This window comes from Patiria miniata, unplaced genomic scaffold, assembly GCF_015706575.1.
Source record: "Patiria miniata isolate m_02_andy unplaced genomic scaffold, ASM1570657v1 HiC_scaffold_5, whole genome shotgun sequence".
NCBI lineage: Eukaryota > Metazoa > Echinodermata > Asteroidea > Valvatida > Asterinidae > Patiria > Patiria miniata.
Window position 1 is genome coordinate 36,890,418 of NW_024037072.1, and position 15,724 is coordinate 36,906,141.

The 15,724-nt window shown below is 41.6% G+C and overlaps 1 protein-coding gene across 1 annotated transcript; it reads right to left on the bottom strand.

Annotated features, from left to right (window-relative positions):
* Nucleotides 1-4,197: 4,197 nt before the first annotated feature.
* LOC119741163 (acetylcholine receptor subunit alpha-type unc-38-like) lies at nucleotides 4,198-14,581 on the bottom strand. Its single transcript, XM_038216869.1, has 6 exons — nucleotides 14,384-14,581; nucleotides 10,693-10,817; nucleotides 9,507-9,551; nucleotides 7,925-8,037; nucleotides 7,027-7,717; nucleotides 4,198-6,549 (listed from the first exon to the last, which is right to left on the bottom strand). The coding sequence occupies exons 1-6, from the start codon at nucleotides 14,460-14,462 to the stop codon at nucleotides 6,445-6,447; spliced, it is 1,158 nt and encodes a 385-aa protein (XP_038072797.1). The 5' UTR covers nucleotides 14,463-14,581; the 3' UTR covers nucleotides 4,198-6,444.
* Between the last annotated feature and the right edge of the window lie 1,143 nt (nucleotides 14,582-15,724).

The following is a 15,724-nucleotide window of genomic DNA, read 5'->3' on the forward strand; positions in this document are numbered from 1 at the left end:
AAAGGAAGGGAAAGAAAAGAGAAAAAAAGAAAAGAAAAAGAGGCGCGAAGTCATAGTGGTGTAAATTTAATGAGTTGGGGGGGGGGCAAAATGTACCTGCCCCCGTCTCAAACTGAGAAATCGAGAATTTGTTCAGAAATACAAGAATTTTTGGGGAAAAATATGTTTTGCCTCCCTCTAGAAAAAATCCTGGCGACGCCCATGAGTTCACCGGTGTGTATACCACACAATTGAGCTGTCCAGAGTTTGGATATAGAATAAGAAAGAAAGAAATTAACTTAGAACCTAGAACTCATTTGCCCACCCACCCCCGGCTCAAGAAACCAAGAAGCCGAACAAGACCTCATGATGCTTAGCGATAGCGATGATGAGTTGCCCTGTGGTCAGAATCAGCCTGCAGGGCAGAAAGAGGGCTTGTTTCCGGCATCAAATAGTTCTGTATTCACTCGAAACAAAGCAAACGGCTCTTTTCAGAGCCACCAAATTTTCATAGAATAGCTTAGAACTGTGCATCTGAACGATAACACTTCTCCTTTGTTTAGTGTCTCTCCCTTACCCCCCTTTTTTTAAAGTTAATTTCTTTCTTTCTTATTCTATATCCAAAGTCTTCGCCTGTGTTACGTTCCTTACATGAAATCCACAGCCTAACCTCCTCTGTCGAAAGCGTTGCAACTGTCTAATAGAACGATCCATTTCTCGATTTGTGAGTTCTCTTCAACTCAGTCGTGTTTATTGGGAAGGGGCGTAATCATACATGCCGCCACTACATCTAAAATTAAATGGAAAGGAGTATGGCCGCCACCATGAATTATTTTAATCACAGACTTTAATTCTTTGAGAAGTGATTTTATGGCTGCGAAAATAGCAAGGAAAACCGGTCAGTGCAAGCAACGTTCAGGGATAATAGGGAGTCCGACTATACCATCTGTCGATGGGGGCGTTGTTTAAAACTGACGATTATGCACACTAACGGACAATATACTGTGCTTTTCAGGGCCATACATGAGTAAAATTACCCCCCCCCCCCCACAAACAAAAACCACCCGGAACGGCCGATGTCACAAAAAAAGGCACAACCTCTTTTTTAAAAGGGCACTTATTCAGAAAAAAAGGACACTTCTTACAAAAAGGGCACTCTTTACAAAATATTGGGGGGGGGGGGGTAAACGCTGTTGAAAAAAGGGCATTTGAATGGAAAAGGGCAGTCTTGACAAAATATTGGGGGAAAATACTCTCTTTATACCCCCCGTTGGCTACGCCTATGCTTTTTTTCAGATGGGAAAAACTGCTGGTTCATTTTCAAAATCCAATGTATTCAAGAAAAAAAAAAAACCCTTCCTCCATCAGTTTTAGTTTCAGAGGTATCACATTCAAGTTCGTCTTATCGCTTTGCGGCATATTTTACATGCTGCGTTAGCAGCTTCGGCCTCACCTTCGACTTCCGATATCGTCTTAGGAGAACTAACGGTTGTCATCTCGCGTATCGTATTTGTGTTACAGCGCCACCAACGGTAGTCTGAAAGTCTGAAAGTTATGAACATCAAAGGATGTTCTTGCAATTATATAAGACCTATACCACATAATAATTTTATTTTTTTTATGGTTTTACAATACATTGTATTATACAATGTAGTTCTAGACCTGTACTTTTCACAGTTTTCTATATTCTTGCACCTAAACCACTGCTGGCGCTCGATAAAAAAGTAAGACGTATGCCAGACAGTTGCTAGGTCACGATCAACTTAGTTCACTTTTCAATTTCATCTTTTTTCCGAATTCCTTCTTCTCATCTCGTTGTTCCTCGTGCCCTGTTGGTACAAAGTACCCCTTCAATTCGGCCAGAAAAGAAGAATTGGGAGACTTAGACTGGTTCCCGGTTCATCCACTGCGTATCATTTCGAATGATCCAAAGTTGTTGGGGCGGGTGTGACCGGCCAGACTTAAATTCCTGTAATCATGCTGCCAGGTCCCGTCTGTAAAATATTTCTTTGTCGATGTCTTATATTTTTAGCATAAACAGCGATGCGAAAGTTGTCGAAGCATTGCGAGCGCCCTCTTGTGTTTTCCGTTGAATAGAGCATACAGAGTTGCGTAACAATTTGCATATGACATGCAGTGCGAAAAAGCCTTTTATTCCGTGCAGCGTCTCAAAAGCATAGGGCTTCGGACGCACATTCCGTGAATTTTTCGCTAGTTTTCTTGGAGAGTAAGCAAGCATGGGTAGGTCACTTGACTGCTTGTCGTTGCTGCTGCCAGCCACACCTTATTGCGAGCCAGCTTGTCTATATTTTGCTGTGTTTCTCACGTGGTTTTGCCATGGTTAGCACGCCGCATGTGCATACACATATCATGTACATGCATATCGTGTAGTTTGCCCAAACATCCCGAGGCATAGGTACACAGGCCACAACTGCTCCGCTACTGCTTGTGGTTCTGTGGTTCCTGAGTGGTCGCAAATAGAGAAGCCTTCTCGAGTAGACCAGTGTATCCCATATCCAGCATCCATAATATTTGGACTGCTGAAGAATGACTGTCGTTTTTTTGTAATAAAATTTTGATCAATTTATAGTGGAATATATACCCAGTGTCACTTTCAAATTTCTGCGTAACCTTTCCAGCTCGGTTACACGGGGATCTGTCTGGGAGACCACGCTGTGACCACAGCTTTGGTGCATTTAAGAATATCGTGCGTATTTTGCGCGTCGATCAGTACATTACAGTAAGGACACGCTGTGTGTCCCGCCCACGGGCTCTCAAAAGTGGTAAAAAGCGCCCTCTTTGGTTGGCGAACGGAGCCAATATGGTCCTGGGATCCCTCAATATTTGAACTTTACAAACTCATCGGAAACAAGGACTCAAACTGTGAACATTATTAACTGCAGCACTTTTTCATAACTCAGCCCTCATCCGGAGTACAGTGGTTAAAGTGGCATAATACACAAGTTAAATTGGTAGATCATTTTTATAAGCCTTGGCCCCACTCAATTTGAACAGGTTTCCTACAGAACCAGAGCTCTTGGATATTAGTAAACGGCTGCACAATGTAAAGGTTTACAGGTTTCTAAGTTTGCAGGAAAAAAATGATCATAACCGAAACAGAGAGCGGCACCCCAAATACTTGTGTGCGCAGCGGATACTCGGTGCGCATTTCTAGCTTCGCGCGTTCAGTTAGGTCACGTGCTGGAGGACGGATATAATTCCGCCTCGACTCCATGGGCGCGTACGCGTTCCTTCACTCGCGCAAGGCATGATGGGAAACAACATGGCGCAGCAAGATCGTACCCATGGAAACAAGGTTGGATAAACTTTTACATCAATGCGCGTACACAACAGATCACAAAAATGGCGCACATTCATCGCACAGTGAATGGACGAGCATGCCACCAATGACAGATCAGCAAACGACTGCTCCATGGTTCTCTGATACGCGTCAGAAGCAAAAAAAAACAAAAACATTTGGCATGCAAAGTAAACGACACCTTCCGTGCTGAAAGTCGACTGGTATTAAACAAACTTAGCCGAACCTGAACAAAATGTTTGTTATGACGAATTTAATTGAAATGTCACTGTGCACATAAAACGCAGAGACGTAGAGAGTTCTGACATGAACAAAAACAAACAAACAAGCCCCCAAACCATCACAATGCGCAGTGAAAATTTGCATATATATCTTCCAGTATGCTTAATAATGTGAATACCACTTCCATTATGAAGATGGGTACCCCCTTTTTGCTTGTAAGGAGGCCAAGTGTCTGCACGATATGAGGTGAAGGGGTACCCCAAAATCTCCCCGTACTCGATGAAAACCATAGACTTGTTACCTAACACATCCCCCTCTCAAAAGAATTCCTGAGTTTCTGGAATCGCAATGACCAACACAAAGGAGGGAGGGGGGTTCCCTCCATCTCATATCGTCCTACACAATAAAAAAAAACCCACATTTCTACAATTTCGGGACGGATGTGCGAGTGCGACCCCCCCCCCCACATCAAAAGCTGGATACGCCACGGCCCCATATCACCCATGGGAGATCAGATCTGATCAATGGGCCTGAATGGGCCACCCCATATATAGAAGAAATCAATAAATACATTATCGTTGTGATTTTGTATTTAGGGGCGGGAATTAGACCAATTGAAACTTCAAACTTTGTTTCCCTACAAAACAAATCCTCCACAGCCACGATTTAGAAACGAAAATGATGACATCCGACCTAAAGACATTTCGGACTTTATTTCCCTTTTATAAAGAAAATCCGTCAGGGCCACGAATTAGAAATACAATGTATTTTGCGATAAAAGGAGGGCCTAAATTAAAGAATTACTTATATGAAAATTCATCGTACTTGTTCAGAAAAACAAACCCAATTTAATAATCTAAAAACACTGTTAAGAACTACTAAACACCTGGTGGACCTCATAAACGCTGTGCAAAAAATACTGAACTTGTTGAAGTTATACTCGTCATTTCGAAAAAAATTAACTTTTTGTTGAACTTATCAACGTAAATAAAATATACTATACACCTTGCTGAACTAAACGCTGTTAAGAAATATTATACACCTTGTCGGACCAGAATTATAAATCATGTTAAGAAATAATTGACATCCTGTTTAACGTATAAACGCTGTTAAGATATATCATAAACCTCATCTAACTTATAAATGCTGTACAGAAATACTAACCCCCTTATTTAACTTTATATGTTAGATAACTTGATAACCTTATGTTATTCAAGTTTATAACACCGTTCTGTTCTGTACACCTCGTTTAACTTATAAACGCTGTGCAGAAATACTAAACTGAAGTAAACTTGGTGAACTTACAAACGCCGTTTTGAGAAACTAAACGCCTTGTTGAATTTATAAACGCTAAAAAAATACTAAACACATAGTTGAACTTGTAAACGCTGTTAAGAAATATTACACACCTTGTCGGACTTGACTTATAAATGTTGTTAAGAAATACTAAACACCTTGTCGATATTGAACCTGTGAGCGCTGTTAAGAAATACTAACCACCTTGTTTAACATACTGTTAGAAAATACTTAACTTGTTTAATATGTACACGCTTGCTCACTTCTTTGAAATGTGTTAAAGTGCAATGTTACCTGTTTTATCGTAGGAAAAATAGCGTGCTAGAGATGCTTAGATATTTGGGGTTGCCCGTTGATGGCGCTTTTAGTGGGGCTGTTGAGGTCACATAACTAACGACTGTGCATTTAACTGCGCACGGTTGTTCTTCATGCCACGAAGAAAATGTTTAGATGTGAGGGCATTTCATATTTGACCCCTGGTGACCTTTTAGAGGTCAATGACCTTAATACACCGTATTTATAACAACTGTTCTTAAGAATGCCACTTTCTCATGAATCACGTCTAAGTCACTGGTCTATGGACTTAATTCACGAATCGGCCATATTAAATTGAAAGGGAGGTAAAATATTCATTTTTGGAACCTTCGAAGAGATATTAATCACAGCAATGACATAAAGTTAATTAAAAATAAGTACCAGTCTGCTTTAATGAATAATTTGAATTTGTGATTAAAGATGCCCTAATGTGTTAAGCCACATTAAAAAAAAATAAAGTGAGGCTAAAATGCACAAGTAGTCTGGCAACATCCCATTCAACAGTTCACATATGACGTAGACTTGAGCCATACGAAAGTCTTGCTTTTAAGAACAATTGTCACAATAGAGTATGTAAAGGTCGGTGACCTCTTAAAGGTCAACAGAGGTCAAATATAAAATACTTCTACATTCTGAAAATTGTTTTCATGGCATGAAGAACCAACAAGGGAAGCTTCGTTCTTCAGTCACAAAGTACACAATTCTGTTTCCTATTAAACAACCCCACTATTTAGTATACCGTCACAGGTAATCTATCCGGTTCGTTCGTTTGACGTCATTTCAGTTTAAACCACGCCCGCTGGTGCGCGTGCGTGTATGACGAAGTCACTAACGGCGAACCAGATAGGATTTCAGATGAGCAACAGTGCAAAGTTTTTCAGTGATGGAACCATTTTCGTTACTATCCCTAATCACGACGGATAGAGAACACTAATGCCCCCGCGGTTTCAAGGCTTAATATTAAAAATTGCCGGTTGTGAGTTTGTCTTACAGTCACTATGTGGACATGTGAACAAAAGATGTCCATATAATGCAGGTTGTGTTGACGTTATGTGGATTAAGCCGTGTTCACATAACGTTTCGCCCTCTCTGGAAAACAGGTTAAGAGGCATTTTCAGGTTAGGGTTATCCGTCGCAGAAAGAAGAGAAACATTCAAGGAAATCAAAAAAATGGGGGTTGGAAGAGTTTTCACAGTTTAAGTGAAGATATTTTCTGCACCGAGTTTTCTTAACTACACGAAAACAAATGAATGTCCACATAGCGTATGTAAAACAAACATGTGTGGGTTGTTGGAAGTGTCACGTATTCCTCTCTACTCCGTCTTAGGATTGAGTATGATGGCTCCGCCAATAGCAAAGACTACGGTGAAGACGACGAAGCAGACCAAGTCGATGATTCGGGCGAGTTGCATCAGGAACTAAAACAGGGAGAGACAAAAATGGACACGAAGTTCAAAATCACAGGGAAAAGAAACATGATGACAATCGAAATGACAATGATTACCTATCTATTTGTCACCAAGGGGCAGACGTCTGCACAGTTCCAGCATAAAAAAAATGTACGGCTTTTACCGTGGCAATCTTTGGTGGCGCGCTGTATTTAGGAATCGCCCGTATTGGCCAATGCTGGAATGCCAGGCTGGAAGGATCCATAACAGCCAGCAAGTGGCACCCATCATTAAGTGGGCTAATCCTGCCCAGGCATGACTTAAAAGTCAGACTCGTCTAGCTTATCGACAAAATTGTGTGCTCGATGTTAGACGGGTTATGTATAATATCCGAAGCCTCTTGGGGATGAAGGCAGTGCATGTGCTTAAAAAAGGCAACCGTGTCAACCTTGCCAGTAATCGTAGATAATCTTGTTATACAAAAAGAGAGCAACACACGGAACCTACCAAATTTGGCTTGGGTTGCGCCACGAGCTCCTCACCGTCTTTGGAGGCGTCACCATTATTGTTGCCACTCCCACTCAAGGACCCCCAACTGGAGAGATTCATTGACACCACGCTCTCGATGGCGGCAAAGAAGGCCAAGAACACGCTGAAACAGAGGAAGTCGGCCATGAAGGGGGCGTTGGGACCGCGGATGGGCACAGTCAGGTTGAGAATTGCCAGTTGAAGCAAGAGGCCGAGGATGACGACGGAGCAGAGAACCATCCTCCCACCAGAGAGTGGAGGGATGAGAAAACACACCAGGATCAGAAGTGATGTGATGATAGAGGGCGTCACAACGCGGACCTGGTACTCGCCCACCGTGCGTTTGAATTGGATGCGGTACGACACGTCGATATACTCTTCGTTGGGACAACACGGATACGTAGTCGCAGTCCTAGTCGCTTTGAAGGACAGAATCTCCCACTGGCTGTTGTCACGATGGTATGTCAAGCTGGCTGCTGTCTCATCAATGATAGTCAGATTGATCCTGTTACCGGAATGAGTCCAGGATTGGAACTTAAGGTCGCAGGTATGGACATCGTACGGGTAGTCGTTGAAGTCAAAAGAGCACGGTATGGATAAACGCTGCGGAACGTAGGATCGAACAGTCCCGTCGACAAACGCAGCCACGGTGACATGTTCCTCCTCAATCCTAAACAAACAGTTGAAACAATGTTATTCTCGTCTTGTTTGGTTGACTAAATTCTTTATCAGATTTACGAACTAGCAAATAATTCGTCTTCAAAACATAGATAACAAAAGTAGCGTCGCCTGCGCGGTGTAGCTGCACGTGTACAGTGCTTTGACTCAGCCATACACGGCTTCAGGATACACATGTATTTATTTTAAAGCTACTTACTTAGCGTAACTTGGGACGAGGTCTGGACGCCAGACACTATTTAGTGGTAGACTCACAGAATATATTCCGCTATAGTTTGCAGGGTCCCACTGGAAACGGTGGTCAGACCATGCCTGTAAAATAATGTCCAAAACTCCCTCCAATTAATATTTCCCTCGTGGTGGCGCCATATAAATTTAGCGAGAAGCGACGCCATGAGCACATCAAAATGGGATTGGTGAATTGGTGGCGGTTTATCAACGTTGAACTAGGTAGGGTGATTTTGTAATTTGAAACTTGTTGAACTTATTAATACAAAGATGTACATTTTGAAAATTCTTAATCAAAATAAGATAGTTCGGCATGAATCAAACTGCACATGCGATATCAACATTTTGACTTCTAAATAAAAAGTTAAATAATGAACACAACTTCATAGGGGCGATGGTGACCACATTTACAACAAGATTCGTTTTACGAGAAATTAAAACATAGATTGATTAAGTGGTTGCGCGAAAGTTTAAAGGACTTCTTGATTTTGTTCAAAGTAAGAAGGTTACACTGCACATGCAATGAGTGTATGTGTATAAAGAAAATGCACAATATAAATGTTGGTCACTATATTTTCCCCATTTTTATTGTCTTTATTACCATGAAGCAGCCGTCAAAATGAATGTGGGCAATCAGAAGAGTTATAGTAAAGGGGATAGAGTGGTGTTCGTAGCATTTTGGATATGCACTCTTCAAATACAGGAGTGATTAGTAAAAAAAAAAAAGGAAAAACCAAAACGGTGCGCCCTATTAAGAAAGACAAGTTCTGCATGTAGCGCTTTCCAGATCTATATGGCGGTCCATTTCATAAGCTTTCTTTTAGTGAAAGAATGAATCAAATTGCTCACGTTTTCAGTTATGGAAGTTTTAACGCAAACACCGTTTTGTAATCTTGCCCACGGATCACAATAAAGTTAAATAATACCCGCTTTACCATAAATAAGAAAGGGTGTGTATATGTCTATGCATCTGGATGTCCGAACAAACGATGTCCACATAAACCAGTTTTCAGATACGTTGTAAGGACTTAGGCTACACATGTCCACTCACGCATGTTTACGTTGCATACGTAGTGTGGACATTCCTTTGATTTCGTATAGTTAAGAAAAGCCTGTGAAAAAACTCATCATCACACTGAAAACTCTTTCAACCCATTTTTTTTCTTATTATTCCCTTTAGTGTCTCTCTTCATTTTGCCACCGATGAACCTAGCCCCAAAATACCTCTAAACCTGTTTTCCAGAGAGGGGAAACATTGTGTGGACGTGGGCAAGTCCACACAACGTCGCTGTTACCTGGTTTACGTGGACCTCTTTTGTTCCGAAGTCCACACAGTGAATGTAGTGCTTGTACAAGGTTTCCCCTCTCATGAAAACAGGTTTAAAGTCATTTTCGGTCGAGGTTTATCCGTCGCAACATGAAGAGAGACACTCCATGGAATCATAGTAAAACATTTGCGTTGAAAGATGTTTTCACAGTGTCAGTTTCACAGGTTTTTCTTTATTACACGAAAACAAAGGCATGTTCACACTAGGTGTCCTTGGGTTACTTACCATATCGGAAAAAACGGAAATTCGGAGGATGTTTGCCTTCTCGTCCTGCAATTTTAACCAAAATGAAGAGTTATATCGATATTCGTATAGATCAAAATTAAACACAACATGAGAACAAGTGTATATTATTCTGTTGTTTCAAATATGTATGATGTGATTGATTTTTTTTTCAATACACAAATACAATACACAAGAAAATGCCGGTTTACAATTGGTGCATGCGTCAACGAACACGAACGAATTGCCGACGTCACGGCAAGCTTTGGCGCTGCGAAGTTGGGGGAAAAAAATCAAACGTCGAGCGAATTGCTAAGCGAATGTTTTCTCTATCGAAATTCGCTTCAAAGTCGGCAATGCGATCGCATCATGTCTTTCCCAGTGGTCTCTCTGTCTTGCCGTCGATTGGTCGCGGAGTAGTCTGGTTCCCAAACCAAAAGATTCTATTTCTGACTAATCTTAGGTCAGACAGCCGCCAATATCACCTGACCAGGTAATTAACTGCATCCAGACTCCAACCGGTCTAAAAAAAATACTGTTTATAACCGGCCCGCACACATTTATATACCGTTACTAAAAAAAAAGTTATGTATTCATTGCTTGCATATAAAACATTTGACATTAATCGTACGATGGGCAAGCTATGATGCGTCATGTACCACATTGCATTTTAGAATCTGACGATTCCATGGTGTATTCTAGTCTAGAGGCTAGACGTTGTTATATTGTTTGTACGCGATAGCCCGCCGCGCCGCCGCGATAACCGGCCGCCGCGCGAGGGCGCTATCACGACCAACCGATAATGGCCCCTGTGCTTCGACGGGTTCATGCGTGATAACGGTAGGTTGTGATAGCGCCTTCGCGCGGCGGCGGGTTATCGCGCCGGCGCGGCGGGCTATCGCGTACAAACAATAACAACGTCGAGCCTCTATACAAGGTATATTCCAAATCTCGGCTTCGTCTCCATTTCGGCTTCGCCTGCTTTTTGGGTCCCTAACTTTGAAGATTTCAGCTAAACATAAGTCAATGTTTCCTTAAATAAAAGCAAGTGACTGTGTTTAAAATCTGAAAACGTTTAACGACAAAGTAAAACCGGAGACGATCCATTAAAAAAACCCACGAGAATCTAATTATCATAGAACGGGTCATCAAATCCGGTGGATCACTAATTTCAGTGCAATGGACTTACCACATCCTCGATTGCGCGCATTACCAGGCCAAAAGAAAGTTGGACGGGCGTCCTGGGAATGACCAGCTTGTTGTGCACTTCCATAAGCTTCACAATCAGGTCGTGACGATTGTTGTGTTCCACGTCTGTTAAGAGACAGAGGAAGACAACAAATTATTCTACAAGTACATGTACCTTATAGTTTTGTAAAGGACAAATCTGCGATGGCCCTTTAGCCAACTATCTTTCTCATGACATCGGCTGTCCGTTTTCCGATTTCCATGCTTGTACATTGTAAGGCACCATTTCCCCAAACATTTCCCCTATCAGCCCCACTATTACTAATACTTCTCTGTTTCGCAACGGGAGCCAAGATATCATCAACAGGAATAACAGCAGGGTGATCGTTTTAGCCGATTTTCGGCTTACTTTGACAGATTTTTTGTTAAAAAAACGAGTTTGACAGAAAATTTGACAGAATCATATTTTTGGCAGAATTCTGCAAAAATGGTTATTATACAGAAAAAAATTGTACATTTGAAGCGCATTTAGCAGAATTTTGCCATGACCTTACGGTCACCCTGGCTAACAATGTACATGTATTCGTGTTGTCAATTACGAACCCCCAAGTGCGTGTGGAGTGCAGTTGGGAGAAAATTCAAGCTGGAAGCCGCCGTATCCAAACGCTAAATGAACAGAATTACAATGTATTATGAAAATAATTCAAATAACAGCTATTAAAATTGGCAAAGACAAGCATGAAAAACAAGCCTACTCTGTAACCATGTAGAATTTTACTTGTATCGTTAATGCTCCTGCCCCCCTCTAGAAAAAAATCCTGGCGACGCCCATGAAGACGGATAGTGCCACTCAATAAGTCTAAAAATATGTTTTTTTGTAGGTGTGAAAAATATTTTTTTGTACAGCGGCCGCCACATAATAAGTGGCGGCCGCTGTACAAAAAAAATATTTTCACACCTACAAAAAAATAAGTCTGAATATATTTTGTGTACGTGTGAAAATATTTTTGTGACCCGTTAAGTTACAAACGTTAATCAATGTTTATTGATATTTTGACAAATCTAATAAACTCTGTGTATAGTAACTTCTTGAGGTGATAGATTATGTGTAATTAATCACAAATTAGGAAAAAAAAATCGAAATCACAAAATATCGATTTTCCGATGTTAGTGTCACTTCGTGGTGACGGTGATGTGGCAACCTCTGCCCCATGTGTAGCAACCTCGTTCCCATGGTGTCGAGCAGTACACGCCCACTGGCTGCTCTCTCACCTTAGCACCAAACGTGTCAAAACAAATGTACTTTTGATCAGATATTTTATTTTATTATTTATTTTATTTATATTTAATTTTGGGAAAACACCTGTTTTGACGACATTGTTTTATAACAGGAAACGTACGTGAACCAACTCGTACGGCAGCCAACTCGTACGGTAGCCAACTCGTACGCCAGCCAACTCGTGCTGCGGGCCGAAATTAGCAAATTTAAAGAAATTGAACGATACCATTTCCAGATTGGACGGATGTCAAGAATCGTCGACCATATATAATTTTATCGGCGCTTACTTTTCAGTTGACAGCATTTAATTTCAAAAGAGAACATAATGTGTAATTCTGTTCTTTCCCACCATTACGTAACCCTCACAAATCGGCCTCACAAATCGGCAACCACAAGGCTGGTATGCATGAGCATGGCTCCATGGTATTATTATTGCTCTTTGGTACTTGTTAGCCTACCCCGGCCCTCCTGTACAACATTAATGTACATTGTTGTGTTGCCAGAGATTTTAAACAGGAGAGACCAGATTATCTGCCTGGCCAGTTGATTTGAATTAATCGATCCATGCTGAATAAAAGCCCAGGTACCAAAAGAACCCCGCACGAGTAGCTCTCGTGAAAACTGGGGCCCGGCTTCGGTTAAACTCCAGGGCATCCACCTCACCAGCCTGAATGGCGAGCTCATGCATGCACCCGCCCATTTCGTAACACTGAGCGGTCAATCTTCACAGCATTGGCGGCGAGCCATCCGGGGAATGGGGTGGGGCCCTGGTAAGGGGGAATTTCGCAACCCAAATACTTTTAATTTGGCGGGGTGCCAATGGAAAGTTCCACCAATAATTTATCCGTGTGTGTAGATTTTGTACAAGTGTTTGCTTTGAGTATCCCTAAAGTTCTAAGATATTCTGCCACTATGCCAATGTCATGTATAAACCAAGGGCGGATCCAGGGGGGGGGGGGGGCCAAAGGGGGCCATGGCCCCCAAAAAAACGAGACCAATTTTTTTTTTTGGTATGTGACATCGCAATAAAGGCAGGCAATGAGTACAACACCATCTTTTCCTCAAAAAAAACATTGGTTAAAGTGGTCAGAAATTGCCTCAGATCGCACCACAGAGCATCTAGAATCCAAAAACAGTTCAATCAATTACGTACAATTTAAAAGGTGCACATGGACATGTACTGCATACATTTTGCATCAACTGTTATTTGAATATTGCCCCTCAATCAGATGCCCCTTAAATGCCCCCCCCCCCCGTTATATGAAAGGTGTTTTCACCACATCCCAGTGATATTGCAACTGCCCCTCCTGCTTCCTAGTTGATAATACACATGATTCAGAGTTGTAATGAGTCAATGTGTTTTGTGACTCGAGTCAAGTCGAATAATTTTTAAAAAGCCAACTGAAGTCGAGTCGATATATTCGAAGGGTCAAGAAAGTCGAGTCAAATATTTAGCCCGAGTCGATTCTGACGGTCACGATTTTTGAACATATTACAAATAAAACAAGAGAGAAAGTTATTTGTATCACTGCAGTTAACAAGAAGTGAAACTTTGATTTTATATGGAAAGATTCCCATATCTGGCCATTACTTTTTACCCTGTGCACAAACCGTATGTTAAATTTGACATCAGTCAGGACATATTATCACTTTCTGATGACTGATAGGTCACTGAAGGGAAAAAATAGTGATGGACAGATATGGCAGTCTTTCCAAACAGTTTTCTGATTATTGAAAAGTTCCATGTATCTAGTTGATTAAAAAAAGGAGGGCATACATTTAGCCGGCGTTCGAATCCATAATGAAATCTCCCAAAGCCAATGATAAAACTAATCGGAATTCTTTAAAATTAAAATCCGGTTCCTGGATACAGGACCAGTGGCCGCTGTATTAGCCGAACAACGTGAACATTGACGTGAAGTTGAACTTTTGCACCGTGAGTCATTGCAAATATTTTTTTCCCAAAAGTTTTGCTGATATTTTTGGGAATCAAGTCTTTTTAGCCTTCGCTCAAGTCAAGCCGACTTCTTCTGATGAACGGGGACTCGAGTCGATTGGAGTCATTTACTCGCAGCGGGTCGAGTCATTTACCCCTTATAGGGACTCGTGTTGAGTCACCAACAATTGTGACTCGAGTCATTACTACTCTGATATGACCAATCATTGAACGTATCTCTAGAATTGTCAGTTTGGAAAGAATGTTGCAATCTGACGCTGCTTTTTTCTTCATATATCATCGAAATGACGGTCACCCATTGCAAAAAATGATGGTAAGACGTGAATCTGGCACTGAGAAACATTTTCAACTGTAGAAAATACTTTTAAAAAAATCTTGACTCTACAGATTGACTTTGCACGCAACCGCTTAAGTAGCGTCAATTTGCAGCATTCGTTCCGTAAGTTTTCCACAAACCTGCATTCGCTTCACTGCTCTTCACATACAGCAGACACAGCCCCAGAACCACCAACAGAGCACCATCGCGGAACGCCATTTTACTTTCCAACTTATTTTGTTGTGGGTGAGACACTGAGACTAATACAAATCTCTAGTACTGATCATGCAAACCTCACCCATCCGCGACGTTACACTATTTGTTGTCAACACACGCAACACGTAGTTTTTTATTCAAGAAAATGGGCCTGGGTCAGCGCGGACCATACTATTATGCTTAAGGGGTAATTCGCTAGTGCCCCCGCCCTGCAAACAGTCCTGTTTGCAGGGCGGGGGTACGAGCGAAAAGGGGGTAATTAATAGTATTATACATGTATAATGAACCAACAGAAGGCGGCCGTTGTGCGAATCCGGCATGCACGCTTGACAACCTTATCCCGCACACCCAGTACCCATACTTAAAAATGGCATAGTCCAACCTCCTCGTGTGAGGGCGGGGCTAATATGCAGCAATGACAAAGCTGCCAGCAAGCATCGTTTGTCGTCCGATGGAGCTTCCGAAGATGGGTCGTTTGCTTAAATTAGTCCTCTAAGTTTTTCGACTCTGAGCAGTGGTCCTTGGAATACTTTCTTCGTGGTCACGACGTTTTCCCGGATTTGCCGCCGACTGGTTATTTGAAATCCATTATTTTCCAGACAGCTCCATTTTGCTCGTGTGCTGATATGCTGATCTAAGCTCATTGCACAAATATACTAGCCAGAGTCCACGTCTACAAAAATTGTACATGCCAACTTTGCAATAAGGCCACAGACCCAGCTAGGCCATAACTAACCTTCACTTGTGACTTGGCACTGAAACAATAAAGACCTATCATAAGTTATGATGGGATTCCAGTCTGTGTGTAAAGCGTCTGTAATATCAAACCTCACACTTAAAGGGAATGTACAACATTTGCTTTTGCTGCAATTTTCAGAAATAAATGGATTTGGCGGATTAGTAAGTTATAGAAAATATTGTTAAAATGACTGAATTCACGTTTTGGTCTTGAAGATGCTGGAAAAACCAAGAAAACCTATCATTTTCTTGTAGTCTGGTTCCCTGACCCCACTTAAGATGAAACGGAGCAATTAATACTCTTTGGGGAACTGTAAGGTCGAGAATAAGTCTAGCGCAGGCTTGTACCCCTTCACAGGTGGGTAATCAATTGCAAAGAAAAGTCAGAATAACTTGATATGAAAAAGTAGGAAAAATACAGTTTTTCGTGAAAATGTCAGCACACCAGGAGCCACGATGTTAAAGGATGCTTTAGACTGTCATCACCTAACAGTTCAGTAAGGTATTTCGTGATAATTTGATCATTT

What these genes read in the sequence shown, in the direction of transcription:
- LOC119741163 (XM_038216869.1), bottom strand. Translation starts at nt 14,462, where the DNA reads ATGGCGTTCCGCGATGGTGCTCTGTTGGTGGTTCTGGGGCTGTGTCTG. An exon ending in GAGCAGTGAAGCGAATGCAG is followed by an intron (nt 10,818 to 14,383) that starts GTTTGTGGAAAA and finishes GTCTCTTAACAG; the next exon opens with ACGTGGAACACAACAATCGT. An exon ending in CGCAACCCAAGCCAAATTTG is followed by an intron (nt 6,550 to 7,026) that starts GTAGGTTCCGTG and finishes TCCCTGTTTTAG; the next exon opens with TTCCTGATGCAACTCGCCCG.